Below are 25,000 nucleotides of genomic sequence, written 5' to 3'. Positions count from 1 at the left end.
CCTCACAACATCTCCAAATGGATTGTTCTATTTTGTTCTATTTCGTGCAACAAGTCATCGCTGTGGTGATGGTGGTGGTCTCAAAGTGGGGTTCGGGGACCCCCCAGGGGTCCTTGAGGGAGTTCCAATTGGGGTCCACTCCCCAGCTAAATGATAGTTTGGAACCAAATGGACCCTTATGGGTCTGTAACTCTGAGAGTGTATAGATGCAATACATTTGTACACTCTCAGAGTTCAATTAACATTGATTTTACAATATAAAGTGGGGGTCTCAGAGATAGAAATGCCATTAAATGGGGGTCCGTATAGACTAATGCATGTCAAACTGGGGGTCCTTGACATTTAAATGGTTTGAGAATCACTGCTAGAGCCGTAAAACTCTCTCTTATGGAGGGTCCCTGGAATATCTCTTCAAATTGGGGGTCCGCGGGGCTAATAGGTGTTAATTTGGGGGGGTCTTTTGGAACCACTGGTTTACATGACACACATCATGTGTGTCAGTGTTGTTTTCGTCGACTAAAACTAAGACAAAACATGATCGTCGACTACCTTTTTTCACTGACGAAGACTAAATGGAAACTAAATGAAAACTAAGCTATGATGACTAAAACTAAGACTAAATATGCCGACAATTTCGTCAACAAATAAAAACTAGACTTAAATGTTAGAAAGGGACTAGTGGACAAGAGATCCAGTATAAGTCATTTTACACTTGGTCGCATGCTGAAAATAGCCGATCTACAAGCTCACAACGCGTCGCAGTCGTTACGACGACATTAAGGCCTGCCAAAATACAGCTAAATCAACTGTAGATTTAGTCGATTAAAATCTTATGATATTTAGTCGACTAAAGTAAAAATGTGCTGCCAAAAAAAACACTGATGACATGTTTACATCATGTGTGTGTGTGTGTTGTGTGTGTCCTCAGGTCATCGCCATAGTGATGGACATGTTTACATCATGTGTGTGTGTGTGTCCTCAGGTCATCGCCATAGTGATGGACATGTTTACATCATGTGTGTGTGTGTGTGTCCTCAGGTCATCGCCATAGTGATGGACATGTTTACATCATGTGTGTGTGTGTGTCCTCAGGTCATCGCCATAGTGATGGACATGTTTACATCATGTGTGTGTGTGTCCTCAGGTCATCGCCATAGTGATGGACATGTTTACATCATGTGTGTGTGTGTGTCCTCAGGTCATCGCCATAGTGATGGACATGTTTACATCATGTGTGTGTGTGTCCTCAGGTCATCGCCATAGTGATGGACATGTTTACATCGTGTGTGTGTGTGTGTGTGTCCTCAGGTCATCGCCATAGTGATGGACATGTTTACATCATGTGTGTGTGTGTGTGTCCTCAGGTCATCGCCATAGTGATGGACATGTTTACATCATGTGTGTGTGTGTGTGTCCTCAGGTCATCGCCATAGTGATGGACATGTTTACATCATGTGTGTGTGTGTGTGTCCTCAGGTCATCGCCATAGTGATGGACATGTTTACGGACGTGGACATCTTCTCGGACCTCCTGGACGCCGCGGCGCGCCACGTGCCCGTCTACATCCTATTGGACGAGCAGAACGCCCATCACTTCATCGCCATGGCCGCCAACTGCAGGGTCAACCTGGACTTGGTTCATGTGAGATTATAGCTTATTTTTTTCCTTTTCTTTTTTGAGGGGCGCCAGCCCCTCCTATACACAGGTTTAATGTTTGTCTTTAGTTCAATGTTTGTTTTGTAAACGCCATTGACAATGAAGTATATATGTGACCAGATTTGACTGAGAGACTGCCATCGCGCAAATTCCAGCTTTTCACCAGAGAAGAAAAACTTTTTTTCTTTTTTTTTCAAAATGAGTTTATAGCACAGGCAGACAATTCACATACTAGAGCATGTTTGAAATAAGTTTCAGAGCTGAAATCGACATCTAAATATGAAATAAATGCTTAAACATGTAGCTAGGTGTAACGTTAGAGACCACAGAAGTGAACCTTTCAAGCCTGTTTTCTCAACTTGCAGTTTTCTGCAAGACATTACTCTATAAGCCATATCTCCAAAACTGGTGGGCCAAACTGAACAACCAATATGTCAATTTGAAGCTATGATTCCCTGCTTGCATATGACATGACAAAACGAAAATTCAAAAAAATCCAATGGCAGTCCCTCAGTCAAATTTAGTCACATATAATGATTTTGTTGCTTCCATACCGGACCTCTATTTCATTTCAGCTGTATAGGCCAGTCTCTTTTTTTTGCCAGCTACAAACTGCTGACTCATGCTTTCTTTTTTTTTATTATTATTTTTATCCCACGATTTTGCAACCAAGGTTTTTCGCCCAGTGCCAATTATCTAATGTAATCCTGGGCACTACACTTCCTCGCATGAGGAGTCCAAGCTGCTTCTTTTCACCTGACGGGGGGGGGGATTTCCCTGGCCGGACGTAGCGCGTGGAAGGAACACGTTATTCCGACCAGTTCCTTTCCCCTCCATCAGGCGCCCCGGCTGGCCAGGGGGAGGTAGTTTTAGAGACCAGGATTACTGCATGTTTTTGTGAGGGTACCTACCCTAGGGCAGGGGTTCTCAACGTTTTTGGCCGGGGACCCCCTAAAATAATTTGGCGACCCCCCGAGGGGTCGCGACCCACGGGTTGAGAACCCCTGCCCTAGGGGACATGCAGTAAACTCCACACAGAAAGGCTGACTGAGTAATGCTTGACGCCTTGTATGGTGTGAAATGGGGCGTGGAACAATGCAAATGAAGTTGTCGGGTGATTTTCCGATCATTTGGCACCCGCTCGCATTCATTATGACATACACCTGCGTACCTGTGGTACACAACCCTTTTTGAATGGCACGGTTCACAGGTTCACCGTAGGGTATATTCTTCACTTGCACAATGTAGGAGGGGGGACTTCCTGTTGGGATATCACCCCTGTGTTTGCTTCCTGTCCATCGGGAGTGCATGTAAGTCAGTCATTTTCTACGGACAATTATAGTATTTTCTCGTCACTTGTAATTGTTTTAATTACGTTTAAAAAAAACTTTTATTCATATGGTTCATTCATTTACCATTTGTTTTTATTGTAATGTTTTATTTAGGGTTTTTTTCTCAAGGGGAAAGTTGTATGCTCCAGTGCCTGTCTGTGCTGCTGCACTATTCATACAGGAATACAGTACAGTGGAATACAGTACAGTACAGTACAGTACAGTACAGTACAGTACAGTACAGTACAGTACAGTACAGTACAGTACAGTACAGTACAGCGGAGTGCAGTGCAGTACAGTACAGTGGAGTACAGTAGAGTACAGTACAGTACAGTACAGTACAGTGGAATACAGTACAGTACAGTACAGCGGAGTACAGTACAGTACAGTGGAATACAGTACGGTACAGTACAGTGGAGTACAGCACAGTACTGTACTCCACTGTACTGTACTGTACTGTACTGTGCTGTACTGTACTGTACTGTACTGTACTGTACTGTACTGTACTGTACTGTACTGTACTGTACTGTACTGTACTCCGCTGTACTGTACTGTATTCCACTGTACTGTATTCCTGTATGTATAGTGCAGCAGCACAGACAGGCACTGGAGCATACAACTTTCCCCTTGAGAAAAAAACCCTAAATAAAACATTACAAAGTGACGAGAAAATACTATAATTGTCCGTAGAAAATGACTGACTTACAGAGCTCCCGATGGACAGGAAGCAAACACAGGGGTGATATCCCAACAGGAAGTCCCCCTTAGTCCCGCCTCCTACATTGTGCAAGTGAAGAATACACAGTCCTTTACACACTTCATTTACACCTGGTCGTATATCTGCGTTGTGAATTAGGCCCAATGTGCCCAACCCTCATGGGTTTATAAGACACCATTTCACAATAGGCCTATCTCACAGCCCGCTTTCCACGCCCACTTCCGGTAAATAGTGGTGTCTTTAACATTAGCATTTACACGTTTTTTTCTCTGGAGAATCTAAGTACATTTTCTAATGTAAAAATGTGACAGACCAATATTATTATGAAGCAAACAAGATGGTAAATCAGCTCGAACAGATAGAACAAACCTTACCTTCAGAAAACAAAAGTTGTAGACTTCTTAAATTACCTGTGTTAACATGTAGCGTCTATGGAGTGACGTCACGCTATCACCACTAACCCCGAAAGGGGGTGTATTAAGGGGGGCGGGGAAATTCTGTGAGATAGGCTTATCGCATTGCATTACATAATTCATTACATTACGGCCCATAGTTGTACAGTCCAGAGTACTCTGTCTTCTTTCCCAAGCTTGACCAATCAAATCTGCCGCAACAAAAGTCCCTTTGGCAAAACATATCTCCATTTTTTTTTCATAGTAATTTAAATCTAGGAAATCCCCACAGATAATAGACATCTTATTAACCAAAATATCCCTTATGTCGCCATATTTAGAGCAATAAAAATAGCACTATAGAGTGCTATGTCTACATATCTTTGCATACGCCTGTAAGGTCGTCGGGGCTAGGGCAAGTGCTACGGGGCTAAGGTGGAGTCTGAAGAGGTGAGGATTTCAGACTACGGTGGAAGATTGGGAGTGAGTCTGCGGTTCTGACTGCAATGGGAAGGTTCATTCCATATAGTTTTGGAGCCAGAAGGGAGACGAGTCTGGGACGTGTGGAGCTTCTTTTTTTTTTTTAGTGAAGGTTCTGCCAGCCTTCCTGCGTTGGCTGATCTTAGCGAGCGGGACAGTTCAGACATAGGGTTCAGACTTTGAAGACATGGGGGTGTCATTACCTTTCGGGTTGCTTTGTACAGGCAGTGTTGTTTTTGGCAGCAAATTTTGATTTTAGTTTTAGTCATTAGTCTCTTGAATTGTTTTCATTTAGTTTTATAGCCACATTTTAGTCACCTGGAATGTCTTAGTGTTAGTCTCGTTTTAGTCGACTAAATATTTTGGCGGGCCTTGATGCCGTAATGAATGTTTTTACACTTTACATCACTAAAATGACCTATACTGGATCTCTTGTCCACTAGTCCCTTCCTAACATTTTAGTAGCTCATAGCTTAGTTTTCATTTAGTTTCCATTTAGTTTTCGTCAGTGGAAAAAGACAGTCGACGAACATTTTTCGTCATAGTTTGTCGACGAAAGGCCAACATCAGAGTTTTGTATACTGCAACCGGGAGCCAATACTGAATATTGTTTAAGTTTCCGTATGTGACGTGTGTTTTTGAGTGGTGCAACGACTCCAAGGAACAGCAATGTCCGTGTTAACCTATCTATGTGACTATGTGACTATGAGTACCAGTAGGGGCAAAAGTGGCGCTGTTGTGCCAGAAACAGAGAGAGGGAGATAGTGCTGCACTGTTGCCTGCTAATGAGAGAGAGAGAGAGAGAGAGAGCGAGAGAGAGAGAGAAGGTTGGGGGGGGGGGGGGGGGGGGAGTGGCATCACTCAGTTCACACGGGTGTGATTTTTACAGATGATGAGTGTTTAAGTTCCCACGTATGACGTATGTTTTTTACAGATGATGAGTGTTTAAGTTCCCGCGTGTGACGTGTGTTTTTTACAGATGATGCGCGTCAGGACGGTGGCAGGAATCACGTACTTCTGTCGGACGGGGAGGTCGTTCAAGGGACAGGTGAAAGACCGCTTCCTGCTGAGCGACTGCCGCGCCGTGCTGAGTGGAAACTACAGGTGAGGAAACTACTGACTGACTGGCTGGCTGGCTGGCTGGCTGGCTGACTGACTGTAGGGCCGTGCTGAGTGGAAACTACAGGTGAGGAAACTACTGACTGACTGGCTGGCTGGCTGGCTGACTGGCTGGCTGGCTGGCTGGCTGGCTGGCTGGCTGGCTGGCTGGCTGACTGACTGACTGGCTGGCTGGCTGACTGACTGACTGACTGGCTGGCTGGCTGGCTGGCTGGCTGACTGGCTGGCTGGCTGACTGACTGACTGACTGACTGGCTGGCTGGCTGGCTGGCTAGCTGGCTGGCTGGCTGACTGACTGGCTGGCTGGCTGGCTGGCTGACTGACTGACTGGCTGGCTGGCTGGCTGACTGACTGGCTGGCTGGCTGGCTGGCTGGCTGGCTGGCTGGCTGACTGACTGGCTGGCTGGCTAACTGGCTGACTGGCTGGCCGGCCGAGGTGAGAAACACACCGCCAGAGTCCTGCAGCACACGCCCCGCCCCACCCGTCAATGATCAGATCCGTAGGCCGGGCCGTCAAACCGTGATTATATCTAAATACAAACCAGGCCCACCTTTACCTTTTTTCCCTCTACAGTGTAGACTAGAGGGTTGGTTGTGAGCTTGTAGATCGGCTATTTTCGCCAACGAGATTTGGTGTAGAGTAGACTAGAGTCTGCACATGAATAACGTTTGGCGAAAATAGCCGATCTATAAGGATCTTGTGAGCTCGTATTTTTTCACCTATTACATAGAGCTGTCGAGGAAAGAGACACTAGGGTTCATGTGGTTACTAGCCCATTTAGGACGGGAAGCCCCCTTCAAGACGGGAAGCCATTTTTGGGGATCTTGTTCAGTAAAAACAGTACGTTTTTCAGAAAACCCAGGTCAGGATTTAGAAGACGTTTTTTTGAATCGGCCTCACACCTAAAATGGGTCAATGACTATGTGATAAACCAGTGGTTCCCAAAGTGGGGTCCGGGGACCCCTAGGGGTCCTTGAGGGAGTTCCAGGGGGTCCCCAGCTAAATGATAGTTAGGAACCAAATGAGCCCTTATGGGTCTGTAACTCTGAGAGTGTACAAATGGAACAAAATGGACGGGTCCAATTTGGTTCCATTTGTACACTCTCAGAACAATATACATTGGGGGTCCCAGAGATAGAAATGCCATTATATGGGGGTCCGTAGACTAATGCAAGTCAAACTGGGGGTCCTTGAAATGAAAATGGTTGAAAATCTCCCTAAAAACCTTCTCTCATGGGGGTCCTTGGCATATATTTTCTAATGTGGGTCCGCAGGCTAATTAGTGTCAATTTGTGGGTCCTTGGCATGACAAAGTTTGAGAACAAGTGTTATTTAACGACACGCCATCTCTCTCTCTCTCTCTCTCTCTCTCTCTCTCTCTCTCTCTCTCTCTCTCACTCACTCTCTCAGCTTCATGTGGTCGTACGAGAAGATCCACCGCTGCATCGCCCACCTCTTCCTGGGCGAGCTGGTGGCCACCTTCGACGAGGAGTTCCGCATCCTGTTCGCCCAGTCGGAGCCCCTGAGCGTGTCTGAGCACGCCCTGGCGCCGCTGGGCGGCATCGGCTCCGAGAGCAGCAGCACCAGCAGCTACCTGAGCGGAGTCACCGGCCTGAAGAGGACCCAGTCGCTGAGGACGCCCCGGGGCTTCCTGCCCTCGCCCTCGCCCTACGGCGTGGGAGGGGTGGGAGGGGTGGAGCTCCCCTCGGCGGCGCTGCCCGGCTTCCGTCGCAACGAGCTGTTCCGACACTCCAGCATGGACCTGCAGGGCGGCGGCGGCGGCGGCGGGCCGGGGAACGCGGGTAAGGTGGCGGCGACTTTGTCTTAGTGTTTTAACCCATTTTGACCTGAGATCAGATTCTAAAAATGTCTTCTACATCATTTTAGACATTCAATAAGAAAGTAGCTACTGTCTTATTACCCGGGCATCACCATAGGGAAGTACTAACAACTAAAAGGCGTGTGTTACCGTTAACAGGGACCCCGGGCATCACCATAGGGAAGTACTCCCAGCAGCAGTTCCGCCTGCAGCAGTCGTTCCTGGAGCAGGGGCGCTCCATCGTGTCCCGCCAGATGGAGATGAGCCAGAGCGCCAGCAGCAACTTCAAGAGGCACAGCTACGCCGAGGGCACCCAGGAGAACTACTCCTCGTCCAGGCACTTCATGAAGAGCCGCGTGATGACCAACCTGGAGGAGACCTCCACGGACTTCCACAGGTCGGTGGATACTAGATAATATGGATGCTAGGTAGAGGAGGAGACCTCCACAGACTTCCACAGGTCGGTAGATACTAGATAATATGGATGCTAGGTAGAGGAGGAGACCTCTACGTTTTTTTTTTTTTTTTTTTTATACAAAGAAGGGGTAGGACCCGATACGTTTTTAACTAAACTTCTTCCTAACCCTTTTTCGAACATAAACTATAAGGATATTAGATATCCCTTGTTTTATTTTATTGTTTTGTTTTATTATTATTTTAAATCTAGTTCTTCCTTTATTTCCTTTGCCTGTTCATTTATGTTTTAATATGTTCGAAATAAATAAATAAATGAAAATGAAAATGACTTCCACAGGTCGGTAGATAGATGGATATATGGTTTTCTCAGCGTGTTAATTATCCCATTCAGGACAGGAACCCCTTTTGGTGTTTTAATATTTATGTGAAAAATAGCAGATCTGCAAGCCGAGCTTGTAGGTCCGCTATTTATTTTTTTTAAATCTTGAAAATGTGGCGCAAATCTTTGAATATATATTCTTTGAGAGTGAACGTTTTTAAGTCAAATCTTCGCTTCTGGGGGGAGGGGGTCCCTGGAACAACATCTTTTCAGATGGGGGGGGGGGGGGGGGTCCGCGGCCAAATACAGATCATTCCTGGGGGTCCTTGACATGAAATAGTTTGAGAACCACTGAAAAAGAAGCATGAGGTTTTTCCAAAAAAAACCTGTCAGGATTTAGAAGACTTTTTTTTTTTTAGAATCGGCCTCAGGTCTTGAAATAGGTTTTAAAAAAATGTCACTAAAACGACCGGCCCATGTTCTTCCTCCCTTCCTTTGCACAGGGAGCAGTCCCAGAGCAACTATTTCTACCAGGAGGGTGGAGGGGGTCCCGGCTCAGGCCACGGGGGGCATTACGACAGGCTGAGGGGGCAGGAGGGCCCCGTAGGAGGAGGGCCCGGCTCAGGCCACGGGGGGCATTACGACAGGCTGAGGGGGCAGGAGGGCCCCGTAGGAGGAGGGCCCGGCTCAGGCCACGGGGGGCATTACGACAGGCTGAGGGGGCAGGAGGGCCCCGTAGGAGGAGGGCCCGGCTCAGGCCACGGGGGGCATTACGACAGGCTACGAGGCCGCACTCCTCACCACCTCGCCATAGACCAGTACTCGGACTCAAGCTTCCCCTCGGAGCCGGACGCCGCTCACCCGCCGCACTACGGCGGCCGAGACTACCTCTCCTCCGACGACCTGCAGGGCGGCGACGCAGCCGGCCCCAACGCCCCGCCGGCCGCGGGGAGGTACGACGGAGGCTCGTCACACAGGTACTGCCCGTCAACCATGACACAACCCTGGTACACTAACACTCAGTAGCTAGGGTTGGTAGCTTCAACACCCTAGAACCCTAGAACACTAAACACAGGTACGGCCCGTCAACCATGACACAACCCTGGTACACTAACACTCAGTAGCTAGGGTTGGTAGCTTCAACACCCTAGAACCCTAGAACACTAAACACAGGTACGGCCCGTCAACCATGACACAACCCTGGTACACTAACACTCAGTAGCTAGGGTTGGTAGCTTCAACACCCTAGAACCCTAGAACAGGGGTTCTCAACGTTTTTGGCCGGGGACCCCCGAAAATGCTTTGGCAACGTCTCGGGACCCCCGCCCCGCCCCCTCCCGACCCCCAATATAAATTGACTGCTACAATAACCTTAATAATAGAGACAATACACCATAAATAAATACTGAAACCAGATATAATCATTAGGGAAGGTGTATGCATGTACTATGTGTACTATATGTAAACTCTTCATTTCCACTTTCCAGCCATTCAGCTAATTTGGCGAACCCCCCGAGGGGTCGCGACCCACGGGCTGAGAACCCATGCCCTAGAACACTAAACACAGGTGTAGGGCCGACAACCATTACACATTAAGGTCGTTTCAGACGGGCAAGCGAGTGACGCAGGCGTCGTCGTCTGGATCAGCGACTGCAGCTCTGCTCATGAGCGTGAACAAAAAAGCTGCACCACAATCCAGGTCCAGTCAGCCGCGGGGCGTGTGTGCGCATGCGTGCGACAATTTCACGGGACACATATAAATAACGCTTGCGTAAATCGCTCCTCAACTTCTCAAAATAAACGCATGCCTCTCATTGAGAGTGAATTACTGGGCGCGTCAGTCGCGTCTGAAAAGACATTTAAAGGACAATTTTAGTTTATTTCAACCAAGGTTCATGTTTTAGGTTGTTATTAGACAAAGTAAAAGTGTAAAAAAAAAAATAATTTGATGCTTTCTTTCGTTTTAGCGATTTTTGTTATTTTTGACAGGGGGGGCGGGGGCATTCGAACATGGGGCTAAATACGTCCTTTTTTACAACATTTTGTGGCGATTTCTTTATTAATATTTACTATAGTCCTGCTAGACCCCAGGAAATTACATCTGGCCACAAAAGATCACGGGATATACTGAATGTGAAGGTATATGTACTAGGGGGATGCCATATTGTGTATCGTAGGCTCAATATGTCAGTTTGTCACATTCATTAGATCCCGTGATCTTTTGTGGCCAGATATAATTTATTGGGGTCTAGTATAGGACTATTATTTATGACTAGTATTATGACTAAGGATGTGAATTATCGATTAATGCATTAATAGTTAATTGATACGTTTTGATAACGCTTATCGATCGATTAACCGCAGTTAGTTCAGACCTGGGCATTGTACGGCCCGCGGGCCAAATACAGCCCGCCGGCTGACTCTGACCGGCCCGCGAAAGATTACTTGATAATTACAAAATAAAACATACTTTCATTACCATATGGGTGGACTAAAACCGCATTGCTTTTATTTTGAAGCCCATGTATTCTCACACTGCACGTTATCTGCACGTCAACTGTGCACGTGAATTGCGTGTGATTGAGAACCTGTCTTCCTTCCTTCACCCCCTCATATGCGAAAATGTCGGCTTTTTGGATTTATTGGTGACAACAGCGTCTGTGAATGCAAATAGCCATGAAGCCCAGCTGAGCATTCAGCTCCACAACACGGTAGGGCAGGCGCATGATTACCAAACTTCCTCGCAGGAGGACAAGTTAAATCCCCTAACCCGCCTCGCCAATAAAGTTAACTTAAGATGTCTTAAGATGCTGCATCATACGGCGGTGTTGCGCCCCGAATGTGGCATGCTTCTGAAGTTCAGAACGGTTGGGCGATGCGCCGTGAGCTTGTGGATCGTCTGTTTTCGGCACGCGAGTCAACACCGTTGTGCCACAAAGTAAATCTGGCAGAACGTGCACACATCAATGCCTGCCAGTCTGCCAAGTCTCAACAATATCATCACTGGTTGGCTTGTTATTGTGTTTTCAGAACGTCGTTGTTTAATGGTTGTAAGTGACTCAACACTCATCTCACACTGATAGTAAGCAGCGTGCCATGTGGGTTGTGAAAGTGGCACCTCCAGGGTCCTCCGTATGGAAGAACAACTATTAAAACAGCTACCTCTAATGTTCTCATTGTTAAAATAAAATGCTAGTATTTACATGACTTGTAACTTAGTTTTCAACTGGGAAAGGAAACGTCTCAAGAATGCAAGTAGAAAGTTTAAAAAAAATCACACCCATGTGAAATGAGGGGCGCTCTTATTGTACATCATAAATGGCCATTTACTGCTTTTTATATAGAAATCAAATTGATATTATGCATAATTAAGTTCAGCCTTTTTGGGCCGGCCTTCCAAAATATTTTCTGTTTCTAATTTGGCCCCTTGGGAAAAATAATTGCCCACCCCTGGGTTAGTTGATAAGCAGCATTTTTGTAAAAGCATCTGAGAATCGTAATTTCCCTCAATGTCCAACAAATCTACATTTTGCTGATATACAGAAGTAATACAAAAGGCATATTATATTCCTTAATCAAATATTAATTTGACCATTGACGATACAGGGCCAGGCAATGGCATCTTTGTGTGTGCGTTCCTCGGCCACACGTGCATGCAGACAGCGTTACATTCACAGAAAACCACCCAATGATAGAACTGCATAATATTCAATTAATTACGATTAGTTATTAACCCATTTAGGCCTGACCTCAAAAATTTAAAATAATATTCTAAATCCTCCAGTTTTCTGAAATAAATATTTTCACGATTTTTCAAAAATAGCAGACCTACAAGCTCGTAGCGCGCCACCGAGAGCTTGTAGATCTGCTATTTTTCAATAGCTAAATTATAACATAATTAGTTATGTTAACCTACTAATTTCTTAACACAATCAGTGCCGGGATTTCTTTCAATGCGTGTGCGCGAAACGAGCGTGCGCGCGACAATTTCATGGGACACATATAAACACACTTGCGTAAATCGCTCCTCAACTTCTCAGCACGTCCAAAATAATAATTGTGACCCCCTCCTCCCCCCCCTGTCCACAGGAGGCCCACCGTGGGCCAGGCCTACGCCTGCCAGAGCTCCCCCACGCAGCCCCACGCTCCCGACAACAAGCACCTGTTCGCCAGCAGCGGCGGCAAGGACCACCACCCGGCGGGGGCCGCGGAGGAGCGGGACCCGGACCCCGACATCCGCCAGGGCCTGAGGAGCTGGAGGATAAACTCCTACCTCAGCGCCTACGAGGAGGAGGGGGGAGGAGGAGGAGGCGGCGGGGGGGACGATGGCCTGCCGCAGCCCATGGGACACTCCGACGCCTTCGACGAACCCCCGGTAACTATAATCACATGTTTGTTTTTTTACTTTAGTTAAAAGATGTCGATAAATGCAATGTTAGACATGTGCTCCGTTTTACGAGTAAAAAGTCTGGAATTTAAAACTCACTTCATACCAAAAGTATACAAAGTACTCACTAATAATGCAGAATGTCCCATTTCAAGATTTCAAACGTATAAAAAAAATCTTTTGAAAATCTACAAGCACACAATCACACAATCGCGACGCATTGTGTGCTTGTAGATCGGCTATTTTCAAATGGCCCGAAATGTGTGTATATATAGGCCTGAAGTGGTCACTGTAATGTTTTGTATAATCAAATTATTATTATATTATTATATAAGTAATTATATAAGTTGTCAAATAATTGTACATTGCCTCTGCAATGTACTGGAGTACAAGTAAAAGTACTGAACATATTGACATGCTCAAGTAAAGTACAAACGCCTCAAAACCGTACTTAAAGCTGCTATAAGCAATAATATGTCAAAATCTTAATGACTTATTTATTTTTTTATTCAGACAGCCAGCAATGGGTAGAATGCTAACAAAAATATGTAGTCTCTGTGACACATCTAGGAGACGCAATCTGCAGATTTTCCTAGAAGCTTTGTCATTGGTCGATTTGCCTGTCTGCTTCCTGATTGGTTAGTCATTGCGACAGGTTTTTGTTTTTGTTGTCATATTATTGCTTATAGCAGCTTTAAGTAAACATACTTTTATGTTACTTTCCACCACTGCTTGTCCGTCAGTCTCAGCAGCAGACCTCCGGCGTGGACTCCTCGGCGCCTCGCTTCGGCACCAGGGAGCAACAACAAGACGCCCAGACCTCCTCCAAGCCGCTACCGGCCATCCTGAGGCCGCGCTACGGCAAGCCGGTCCTTCCCGAGAAAGACTCGAGTGCCACGGCTCGAACGACGACGACCAACAAGTGGGACGCCGGCGGCGGCGGGACTTCCTTGGGCGCCGACTTCAAGTCGTCCATCCTGGAGAAGGAACGTCTGGAGCGGGAGAGGGAGTGGGAGCGAGGAGGAGGAGGAGTCAGGGAGGTGGGCGTCGACGTGGACTTTAGGGAGTCTCCGCCTCCTCCGGAGCACGCGCTCGCCAAGCACGATTCGTTCCGCACGCGCATCAACCCGCTGCTGCAGCGCAGCTCCCGTCTGCGCAGCTCACTCATCTTCTCCTCCTCCAAGGTATGTGTGACCCATTCTGACCTGAGATCAGATTCTAAAAAAATTCTTCTACATCCTGACAGTTTTCCGAAAAAGCTATGTTTCTATGTCAGTCGTTCTTCGATTTCTCAAAAACAGCAGACCTACAAGCTCGTAGCGCGCCACTCGGTGGCGCGCTATGAGCTTGTAGGTCTGCTGTTTTTCAATAGCTAAAGCATAACATAATGCTAACGCCAAAAGGGGTTCCCGCCCAAAATGGGTTAACCCATTTTGACCTGAGATCAGATTCTAAAAAATGTCTTCTACATCCTGACAGTTTTCCGAAAAATCTATGTTTCTATGTCAGTCGTTCTTCGATTTTTCAAAAACAGCAGACCTACAAGCGCGCGCTACGAGCTTGTAGATCTGCTATTTTTCAATAGCTAAAGCATAACATAATGCTAACGCCAAAAGGGGTTCCCGCCCCAAAAATGGGTTAAGAGAGAGATAAACCCATTTCAGACGATTCTACTGAATGTCTTCTAAATCCTGACAGTTTTCTGAAAAACCCCATGTTTCTATGTCAGTTGGTTCTCAAAGATTTTCATGTCAAGGACCCTCAAAAATATATGTAACTGGCCGCCGACCCCCATCTGAAAATATGTTGTTCCAGGGACCCTATGTTTCTATGTCAGTGGTGCTCGACCTTTTCCATGTCAAGGACCCTCCGGAATTATCTGTATTTGGCCGCGGCGGACCCCCATCTGAAAATATGTTGTTCCAAGGACCCCCCCAGAAGTAGAGATTTGAGTTAAAAACATTCGCTCTGAAAGAATATATATTCAAATATTTGTGCCACATTTTCACGGTTTTTCAAAAATAGAGCTATGGTATAACATAATGCTTAAAACACCAAAAGGGGTTCCTGTCCTGAATGGGTTAAATATCGTCGAGGCGATACAGTGTCTCCAACGATATGCCTTTTCAGGGATAATCGTATATATATCGATAACCGACACCCGAAAAAGATCTACAAGCTCATAGCGCGCCACCAAGTGGCGCGCTACGAGCTTGTAGGTCTGCTATTTTTGAAAAATCGAAGAACGACTGACATAGAAACATAGCTTTTTCAGAAAACTGTCAGGATGTAGAAGACATTTTTAGAATCTGATCTCAGGTCAAAATGGGTTAAGTAACTTGACAAATAACATTGTGTATCGTTACGCTGCACTGCTTGAAAGAACATGGTGACATAATATTCTCCCCTCCTCCAAGGTGGAGACTCACAGTGGCGGCCTGTGTCTGAAGACGGCCACGGAGGAGGACGAGGACATGGACCCCATGAGGACCTCCTCCATCGTGGCTCAGATCCTGGAGAAGAGGAGGTCCATGTCCAGGTTGTTATAGTGACCTAAAACTAACTGAAATAGTTTAGTTTTAAAAGATGGAGTGCCACGATTTTTCTCCACCCTAAAACATGATCACCAGGTATTATTATTATAATGGAGGAAGAACTTTTTCCAAAAAGTGTACAGTATTTGTTAAAATCATGCTTTTATGTGGACACGCCCACCAGTTCATTAAGTATGTACTCTCTGCTGCCCCATCTGGCGGAGTCAGTTTAGGTGATGGGTGGTGATCCACCTGAACTGAAGCTGCACCCACAGCTGTAGTTGTATGATAAAGGGGGAGGGGTTAGGGGAGGGGCTGATAGTGTGATGTCACTATTTTACTGTTTATTTCATTGGCCCGTTTGACTGTCGAGGGTTCAGCCTCCAGGAAGAAACCCTAAATACAAAGTTAATACACCATTGCACATAAAAACGACTCCAGGGTGTCTAATGAAGTACTGTCATAGACACATGAAAAATACAAAAATTGTGGCACTCATTTGTATATGGTGACGTAACATTCATGCTGCAGTACTTTCAAAACAACAATGGCTGCCCTCAACGCAACAAGTTTAAAAGTTTACACAGAAACGATAAGAACAGCAGTTATTTCAGATATAGACTCTGACATATATCCGACATATCTCGCTCACGGATAAAGTAGAAACTATAACAGACCTTGTTGTTTTTAGCGTGGTATGAGGAGCGGACCAGCGCACTGTGTGGTGACGTCAGCTTTTTGTTACGCTGATTGGCTAGATGGATCTGTCTGTCAAGGCAACTACTAACGCCCACTTTTCAAGCTGCCTATGGCCGAAGTCCAGACTCATATGCGGGGAAGAATCTTCAGTGAATCCCCGCTATGAGGCTGGCCAAGCCAGGCTAGAAAGGAGTGGCATTTTCATGTCTTTCACCATGTAGTAAACGCTATACATTCGTGGTCTGGAAAGGGCAGTTGTTTTACAGACGGGTAAAAGGGCAGGGGCTGAAGCCCCCCTTTGATGTCTATGTGTGCCCGTCCCTGGTACTAACTTCTAACCCTGACTCCATGTCATGCAGGGAGCCGTTCGAGTGGAAGAAGAAGGCGGACGAGATGGAGAAGGAGAGGAGCAGAGAGAAGGAGCTGGAACAGGACAGGGAGCGAAGAAGACGAGCCTCGCTGAAGGAAGAAGAGCTCGAGAAACCCAAAGTGGAACCTCCGATTCCGAAGCCCAGCAGGGAAGTGTGGTCCCCGCCGGAGACGACCACCACCACCACGACGGCGAGCACGTCTTCCACAGAACAACAACAACAGCAGCAACAACAACCACCGCCGTCACAACCTCTGAACATGAACGACCCCGCCAGCCGGCTGCAGTACTTCAAAGACCTCGCCGCCAAGAGGAAGGCCTCCAAGATGGCCGCCGAGGAGACGACGACGACGACGACGACGTCGCCGATAGCCGCCGGTAGTGCCGCCGCCGAACCGGCCGGAAAAAAGGCAGACGTTTCCGACAAGCCTCCTCCTCCTCCTCCTCCAACGGTGAAAGCAGCAGCCCCCCCGCCGCCCCCCAGCAGGATCCCCTCCGTGTCCGTGGACCCTCCCCCGCAGGCGGAGCCCGAACCGAAGAAGCCCGACATCTCCAAGCCGCCACTGGCAGAGCTCGTCCGCAAGCCTTCGCTGAGCGCGCCCAACAAGCCGCCCGCCGTGTTCGCCAAGCCCGCGCTCGTACAGCTGAGGCTGCCGCCGTCGGAGCCGGCCAAGAAGGAGGAGAGCAACGCGGTGGCGGAGCAGCAGCAGGCCCCGAAGAAAGAGTCGTCGTCTTCGCTGGGCTTCAAGTCCCTGAAGCCGCTCCCCTCGCCCAAGATCTTCAAGAGGGACCCGCTGAAGCTCAAAGGCATGGATTTATACGTTTACGTCAATGTGTTGGCAATTTAGTCAACGGATTAGAAATTAGACTAAAATGTTAGGAAGGGGACTAGTGGACAAGAGATCCAGTATAAGTCAGTTTACACTTGGTCACAACGCGTCGCGCTGAGACGCGTTGTGAGCTTGTAGATCGGCTATTTTCAGCGAGTGTAAAATGAGCCATTACGACACCATCAAGGTCCGCCAACATACATTTTAGTCGACTAAATGAACTGCAGATTTAGTCGACTAAAATCTTATGACATTTAGGCCCTCATTTATCAACCGTGCGTACGCCAAAATATGGGTGCACGCCGAAATTACCGCAATTTTCGGCATTTACCATTTCCGCCAAAGCTTGAAAATGATCTTGTGCCAAGACAAAGATCACGTCTGGTCGGGAGCTGTCGTACGCTTTGTCCTCACCTGTTTTTCCGTCGTAGAACAGCGGAGCAGCATTGTTTGACCAGCTGAGAGGCTGTCACAGGCATCGAAACATATGTATTCACTCCTAAAATGTTTATATAAAACTGGGCTACATATAAAAAAAGAAGAAAAAGGTAAAGGAATACATCAACGATGTGTCTTTGTGTCATATGAAATTGGTAGGAGATTTCCAACTTTACAAGCAATTAAAAACAATGTTGCAAGTTAGATGCGTAAGCCATTGAAACAGTGTTATGCATGATGAGCGCATACATGCGAGGATTTGGGCTGTCTGTGCTGAAATATTTCCATGACGGGACGTTGGAGAGTATAGTGCAGTGCTGCAGCGCGGAGAGTCCCAACATCAGGCCGATGTCTTTCTGGAGTTACAGTATGTGCAATCTCCTCCTCGTTTAATAAACCCGACGCGTCGCTCGAATGCCAAATGTGCCGTGCCAGCGCAAGTGGGAACGCATCGGAGATAGTATAGGCTAACCCAGCCTGCAGCCCACCACCACCACCACTGTTCAGTGCCACATGAGGCAGTTGACATCCCAGCCACTGCAGCGACTGCGAGGCAATCTAAATAGACTGTCGAAACGTGCATGGTCAGTTGGTCACGGTGTCACGGACGGACCACATGAGTGATAGAGAGAGACAGGACAGGAGATGCACCTTGCAAAACAGCAGCGTGTGTGCGCGCCTATTTGTTATTTAATTCATGGTTCACAGGTTCAGGTTTTGGTTCACTAATATATCTTGTTGTATATTAAATGAATATTGACTTTAATAATTTAATATACAACTAACAACACACAGCAGGCGCGTAGCATGGATCAAATGATTGACATCAAATTAGCATGGAGGGTGTGTGTGTGTGTGTGGGGGGGGGGGGGGGGGGGGGTAGCGCATCCGCGGCCGTTAGGTGTGAAGTGTGAACAAGGGCTGCCAAAGTAGGCTACCTTTTATTGTTTTGTGAGGCAAGGTAAGCGAGGCGAGAGGAGAAAAAACAGACAGGGTAGGCCTTCAGCTTTATTTAATTAATGCAGGTGTTCGTTCTTTCTTTCTTTATACAACACACCAGTTGGGCTTTCAAGTTGCGTGTGCGTGCGTGCGTCTGTGTGTGTATGAGAGGGGGGGTGTCGAGGCGGGCAGCTGTTTGCGATCACTTTATAAATGCCGACGCGACGTGGGTGTACTACGAAACCTACACTTGAATTTGGGGCAGAATTTACACTCAATTGATAAATGAGGGCCAGTGTCGACTAAAACTAGACCAACGACTAAAACATTCCAGGTGACAAAAATGTGACTAAAAACTCGTTTTTCATTCCAAAGACTACGACTAAAACAACACTGACTCAGATTTTATCGTTGCTGTAATCCACGTGCTCGACCAAGCACTTACCCTAGCCCCTTAGATAGCACTTTATGTAGACTTAGATAACATTTTATACAGACTCATAGCACTAGAATTGCATTTTATGTAGTCATAGCACTTTATAGTATAGTATAGTTTATATGTATAGTTTCATTATATAGATATTCCACTGTTGCGTTCTTAGCTTTTTATGTATGTGATGTATCGCCATGCTTTTTTGTTCTTGCTTATTGTAAATCGCTCTGGATTAAGAGCGTCTGCTAAATGTCTAAATTGTAAATTGCAAAGGGCTGGGCGGCTCTCGGCGCTCCTGCGGCGAGGAGATGCTGACGGCGGCGGACGCGGCGGCCGCCACGGACACCGAGAAGAGCGAGATGAAGAAGGGCCGCTCGCAAAGCTCCTCCTCCTTCTCCTTGACGCGCAGCGAGGCCAAGGACGGCCTCCAGAAGAACATGGGCTCCAGCAGCTCCATCAACACGCTGGGCCTGGAGGGCAAGGCCGAGGGCAAGCCGCTCGACTTCCTCAAGAAGCAGACGCAGCGCCTGAAGGTAGGCGGTGTTTGTTGATCGATGATCGCCGTGAAGATGTTCTTCAATCGAACTTAACAGTTAAAGGGAAACTTGCAAAATATATATATATATATGTGTTAATGACGTTTAGAAAATTTTGAACACTTTCCTGGGGGTCTTTATGTGTGTAATATGTGGTTTTAGATATTTTAGATTTTAAGCAGTGAGCCCAGTGTCTCTGATGTCATGGACGCATATATCCATTCTACGTCCGAGCATAGACATGGTAACGCAACGCCTGCCTCTGATTGGCCTACCGACACTGGCCGTCTTGCTTGTCCTCCGAGATGCAAGGCTACTCCGTGGTGGGAAATAATACACGAGACGAAGTACAAGAGAATGGCAAAATGTGACATAACTTGTAACTTGTAATTTTTGTAGAAGAGGCAAACTGATATTGTTTGTGCCGTTTGCTTTGGATTGAACACGTATTATATGTACTATGATTTGATTTGGCTGTGTTCTAAATTAAAGTGTTATTGTTGATTATCGTGTATTAATCTAATTATAGTAAACTAATACTGTTAGAAAGATCAAGGGAAAAGAGACCTTTTTACAGTACAATAATGTTTCAAGTTTACACATAAACAGGCCAACGGCATAAACAATATTAGTTTGCCTCTTGTACAAAAATAAAAGTTACTGTATGACCAAGCTGTCATTCTCTTGTAGCTATTATATATCGTACTTATTTATGTATTTCCCACCACAGAGTAACCTCGCGGCAGACTATCCAGCATGTATCTCCCACCTCAGAGGAGGTAGGCCAATCAGAGGCAGGCGGGGCGTTACCATGTCTATGCTCGGACGTAGAAAAGATATACGCGTCATGGACACTGGGCTCACTTACTTCCTGGACTACAATTCCCATAATGCTTTGGTGCACTGCTCCTCCTTGTGGATAGGGGGAGGGCTGTCCTACTGAGACAACATGTAGTCCAGGAAGTAAGCGAGTGGGCTCACTGCTAAAATCTAAACTATGTAAAACCACATATACACACATAAAGACCCCCAGGAAAGTGTTCTAAATCTTCTAAACGTCATTAACATATATGTTTTTGCAAAAAGGGTGAAGTTTCCCTTTAACAGTTAACAATTAATCGAAAGTTCTGCGGTTCTGTGAATGTAATGATGTCTGCGTGTGCACGTGGCCGAGGAACACACATATGGGCCGGTTAAAAATATCCCCCCCACCACCTTGGTAGCCACAGAAACGTCTCTACTTTTGCATGTGATGTGAGAGACAAGACAAGTGCATGTTTCATTTCATTGTATTCCTCATACAAAGATGCCATTGCCTGGCCCTGTATCGCAAATGGTCAAATCAATATTTGCCTTTTGTATTCTTTCTGTATATCAGCAAAATGTAGATTTGTGAGGGGCGCTAACCCCTCCTATATACACAGGTTTACTGTTTGTCTTTAGTTCAATGTTTGTTTTAAAAAACGCCATTGACATCAAAGAGGGTTTAATGTTTGTTTTTTAGTTCAATGTTTGTTTTAAAAACGCCATTGACAATGAAGGGGAAATGTATGTCATCTTGTCCCTAACACAAACATTAAATGCCATTAACAATAAAGAGAATGTTTGTTTTACATCACCATTACATCACCTAATCAACATGAGTTAGAGTTTAATATATTAGCGCCCCTCACTTCACACAGGTGTGATTTTTTTTTGTGTTAGACATTATTGAGGGAAATTAAGATTCTCAGATCAAATAAAATGAAACGCAGCTTATCAACTAACCGGTTAGTCGCTCGACAAGGTTATCAATTATCAATTAACCAATTAACGGATAATTCCCGTTCCTTCCCGAAGGGCTTCCTGGGACCCAAGGAGAAGAAGTCTGCCCCCAGTGGAGACGACGTGAAGTCCATGAGCACCGTGAGGGAGATCGCCGAGGACTCGGGCAGAGCGGCCGCCGCCCACGACCAGACCGCCGCGTCCAATCACAGGCCGGCGACCACGACCTCAGGGGGCGGGGTCTCGGCGTCTCGCTACCAGACGGGCGGCGGCTCCATCATGTTCAGCAGCAACCTCAGGGACGACACCAAGGTATGGGAGGTGAAGGGTTAATCCATTAACCCATTTAGACCTGAGAACGGATTCTACGAATGCCTTCTAATCTAAATCATGACAGCTTTCTGAAACACCCTATGTTTCTATGTCAGTCGTTCTCATACATTTTCATGTCAAGGACCCCCCAAAATATATGTAATTGGCCTCTGACCCCCATCTGAAAATATGTAGTTCCATAGACCAGTGTTTCCCAACCTTTTTTGTCCCAGGGCACACTTTTCATAGCCTAAAAATCTCAGGGCACACCTAGATATAAGGTGTATAGGCCTATCTATATACATATACATACATATGTGTATGTATGTGTGTATATATATATATATATATATATATATATATATATATATATTCATATATTCATATATTCATATATTCATCATTCAATATTTTGAACTAAAGTTCATGGTTCCAAAAAATTTACTATTTTAGTTCTTTCTTTTTTGAATTATTATTATTATTATTACCACAGTACCACAGCCCATAGCCATATAGAACCTCAGACTTTATTGAATAAAAAAACTTTGGGGGATTTAATAATACAAAATTAATTCCTTTAAAAATTGTGAAGGGTCTCAGTTCTCACAGCCTGCATATTTCCACGTGCTGAAAATAGCTGATCGACAAGCTCACAACGCGTTGCATCCGCAACGCGTTGTGAGCTTGTAAATCAGCCATTTTCAGCATGGAACACGTGTACGACGAAGAATAAATCAGGCATCACTGCGCTTCTGTGGAGGGAGGGAGATATATTGTGTTGGTCGAACGATGCGATCATGTATGGACACTTGGACAGTTGGACAGCTATTTTTCGTGGCACATTATGTTTAATCACAACAACGTCACGTTTACTTTACCTCCTCAGTGTTTGGGTCGGGACATGTAGGACTGTATGTGTCTGCTGTCTACGTGCATATGCGCGAAATGTAGCGACTTCTGGATGCATCTCTTTTGCATTAACATTTCAATGGCCGAGGGTCGTTAGTCTATTGTTCCGTCGTTATCGCACGTCTAATGGTTAGACGTGTGACAACAACAACGACGCAACAATAGGAAACCTGCAGCCCAGTAGCTATAATATTGCTTTCGGGGGAGGGTTAGTGTTATTTTCGGTCAAATCAGGCGGCACACCTGGACACATCAAACGGCACAGTAAAGTGCCGCGGCACACAGGTTGGGAAACACTGCCATAGACCCCCCCCCTTCAGAGCGAACGCTCTGAAAGAATATATATTAACACAATCACCGCCGGGATTTCTTTCAAAATAACAGCTTGGGGTGCCGCGCAGATATGGCTGCTTTTACTCTGTAAGCCTTCCGTTCCGGACAAGAAACGGGAGAAATACTTGTGCTTGCTTACCTCGCTATCGTTACGATAAAGTCGCTGAATAATCCCTCGCGTTCATATTTTGAACGAGAGGCATGTTAGAAGTCAGAAATGAAGAGTTTAGTATATCCATCTGGTCAAAACCACGGAGAGCTCCCTAGATTAGGAGATACGATGGCATTCTTTCTGAGCCGTAAACAGGGAAGTGAACGACAACACGCATGCGCGAAGAGTATGGTGGCCTTGGAGGCCAACTAAAAAAAATAATAATAATAATAATTTTCTCTCGTTTGATATCAATGAAAATGCCTAGCAACCCGTCGGTTGGATTCGCTATGACGTCCCCACACGTCGTACAGTCTAAATGGGTTAAAAGATTTGCACCACATTTTCACGATTCACAAGGCATTTCTCATGTGTCTCAAATGGTTAAATATACATTTTATTAAGGAATATAATATTCCTTTTGTATCAGCAAAGTGTCTACTTTTATGTTAGACATTGAGGGAAATTAAGATTCTCTGATTTATTTTCTTTTTAAAACAGCGCTTTATCAACTGACCGGCGAATCGATCGACATCACGCTTATCAAAACGCATCAACTATCAATCAAGGCATTATTATTATTATTATTATTATTATTAATATAGGCCTGACGTCGAAAAAAAATAAAAAAGTCTTCTGAAAGAATATATATTCAAAGATTTGTGCCACATTTTCATGATTTATCAAAAATAACAAGTGGCGCGCTACGAGCTTGTAGATCTGCTATTTTTCAATAGCTAAAGTATAACATAATGCTTAGTTAAAACACCAAAAGGGGTTCCCGTCCAGAATGGGTTAATGGATCATTCCCATATACCTATAGGTGATCCTGGGCCAGATCTCTGCCAACAGCCAGAAGAACCGCCTGGAGCGAGGAGGAGGAGAGGAGGCAGGAGGAGACCACCGAGACGGCATCGACGGAGGAGGAGACAAGGGTCTGGACCGGAAGAACTCCCTGATGAAGAGCCGCTTCCTGCAGAGACCCCAGGCCAACCCCCAGGAGAGGGAGGGTCTCCTCAAGAGGATAGAGAGCATGAGGAAGGAGAAGAAGGTGTACAGCCGCTTCGAGGTACGGTTTTAGAAGGAGAAGATGGTGTAGAGCCGCTTCGAGGTACGGTTTTAGAAGGAGAAGATGGTGTAGAGCCGCTTCGAGGTACGGTTTTAGAAGGAGAAGATGGTGTAGAGCCGCTTCGAGGTACGGTTTTAGAAGAAGGTGTAGAGCCGCTTCGAGGTACGGGTTTTAGAAGAAGGTGTACAGCCGCTTCGAGCTACGGGTTTTAGAAGAAGGTGTACAGCCGCTTCGAGGTATGGTTTTAGAAGAAGGTGTACAGCCGCTTCGAGGTACGGTTTTAGAAGGAGAAGGTGTACAGCCGCTTCGAGGTACGGTTTTAGAAGGAGAAGATGGTGTAGAGCCGCTTCGAGGTACGGTTTTAGAAGGAGAAGAAGGTGTACAGCCGCTTCGAGGTACGGTTTTAGAAGGAGAAGATGGTGTAGAGCCGCTTCGAGGTACGGTTTTAGAAGGAGAAGATGGTGTAGAGCCGCTTCGAGGTACGGTTTTAGAAGGAGAAGATGGTGTAGAGCCGCTTCGAGGTACGGTTTTAGAAGAAGGTGTAGAGCCGCTTCGAGGTACGGGTTTTAGAAGAAGGTGTACAGCCGCTTCGAGCTACGGGTTTTAGAAGGTGTACAGCCGCTTCGAGGTATGGTTTTAGAAGAAGGTGTACAGCCGCTTCGAGGTACGGTTTTAGAAGGAGAAGAAGGTGTACAGCCGCTTCGAGGTACGGTTTTAGAAGGAGAAGATGGTGTCGAGCCGCTTCGAGGTACGGTTTTAGAAGGAGAAGAAGGTGTACAGCCGCTTCGAGGTACGGTTTTAGAAGGAGAAGATGGTGTAGAGCCGCTTCGAGGTACGGTTTTAGAAGGAGAAGATGGTGTAGAGCCGCTTCGAGGTACGGTTTTAGAAGAAGGTGTACAGCCGCTTCGAGGTACGGGTTTAGAAGGAGAAGAAGGTGTACAGCCGCTTCGAGGTACGGTTTTAGAAGGAGAAGAAGGTGTACAGCCGCTTCGAGGTACGGTTTTAGAAGGAGAAGAAGGTGTAGAGCCGCTTCGAGGTACGGGT

General features: G+C 46.2%; 1 protein-coding gene across 1 annotated transcript in view; it reads left to right on the top strand.

Annotated features, from left to right (window-relative positions):
- Window positions 1–25,000, top strand: part of fam83hb (family with sequence similarity 83 member Hb) — a gene marked incomplete at its 3' end in the record, with an annotated part of 39,922 nt that overhangs the window by 12,951 nt on the left and 1,971 nt on the right. The window contains exons 3-14 of the mRNA XM_079522139.1: window positions 1,477–1,641; window positions 5,557–5,681; window positions 7,108–7,499; window positions 7,676–7,913; window positions 8,756–9,229; window positions 12,342–12,627; window positions 13,383–13,823; window positions 15,057–15,178; window positions 16,232–17,049; window positions 19,156–19,415; window positions 21,258–21,494; window positions 23,711–23,956. Coding sequence (XP_079378265.1) covers window positions 1,477–1,641; window positions 5,557–5,681; window positions 7,108–7,499; window positions 7,676–7,913; window positions 8,756–9,229; window positions 12,342–12,627; window positions 13,383–13,823; window positions 15,057–15,178; window positions 16,232–17,049; window positions 19,156–19,415; window positions 21,258–21,494; window positions 23,711–23,956 — 3,804 coding nt within the window. The remainder of the gene's footprint in view (window positions 1–1,476; window positions 1,642–5,556; window positions 5,682–7,107; window positions 7,500–7,675; window positions 7,914–8,755; window positions 9,230–12,341; window positions 12,628–13,382; window positions 13,824–15,056; window positions 15,179–16,231; window positions 17,050–19,155; window positions 19,416–21,257; window positions 21,495–23,710; window positions 23,957–25,000) is intronic.

This window comes from Electrona antarctica (assembly GCF_951216825.1).
Source record: "Electrona antarctica genome assembly, chromosome: 15".
Taxonomy (NCBI): Eukaryota; Metazoa; Chordata; class Actinopteri; order Myctophiformes; family Myctophidae; genus Electrona; species Electrona antarctica.
This window is presented reverse-complemented; position numbering and strand designations above follow the sequence as displayed.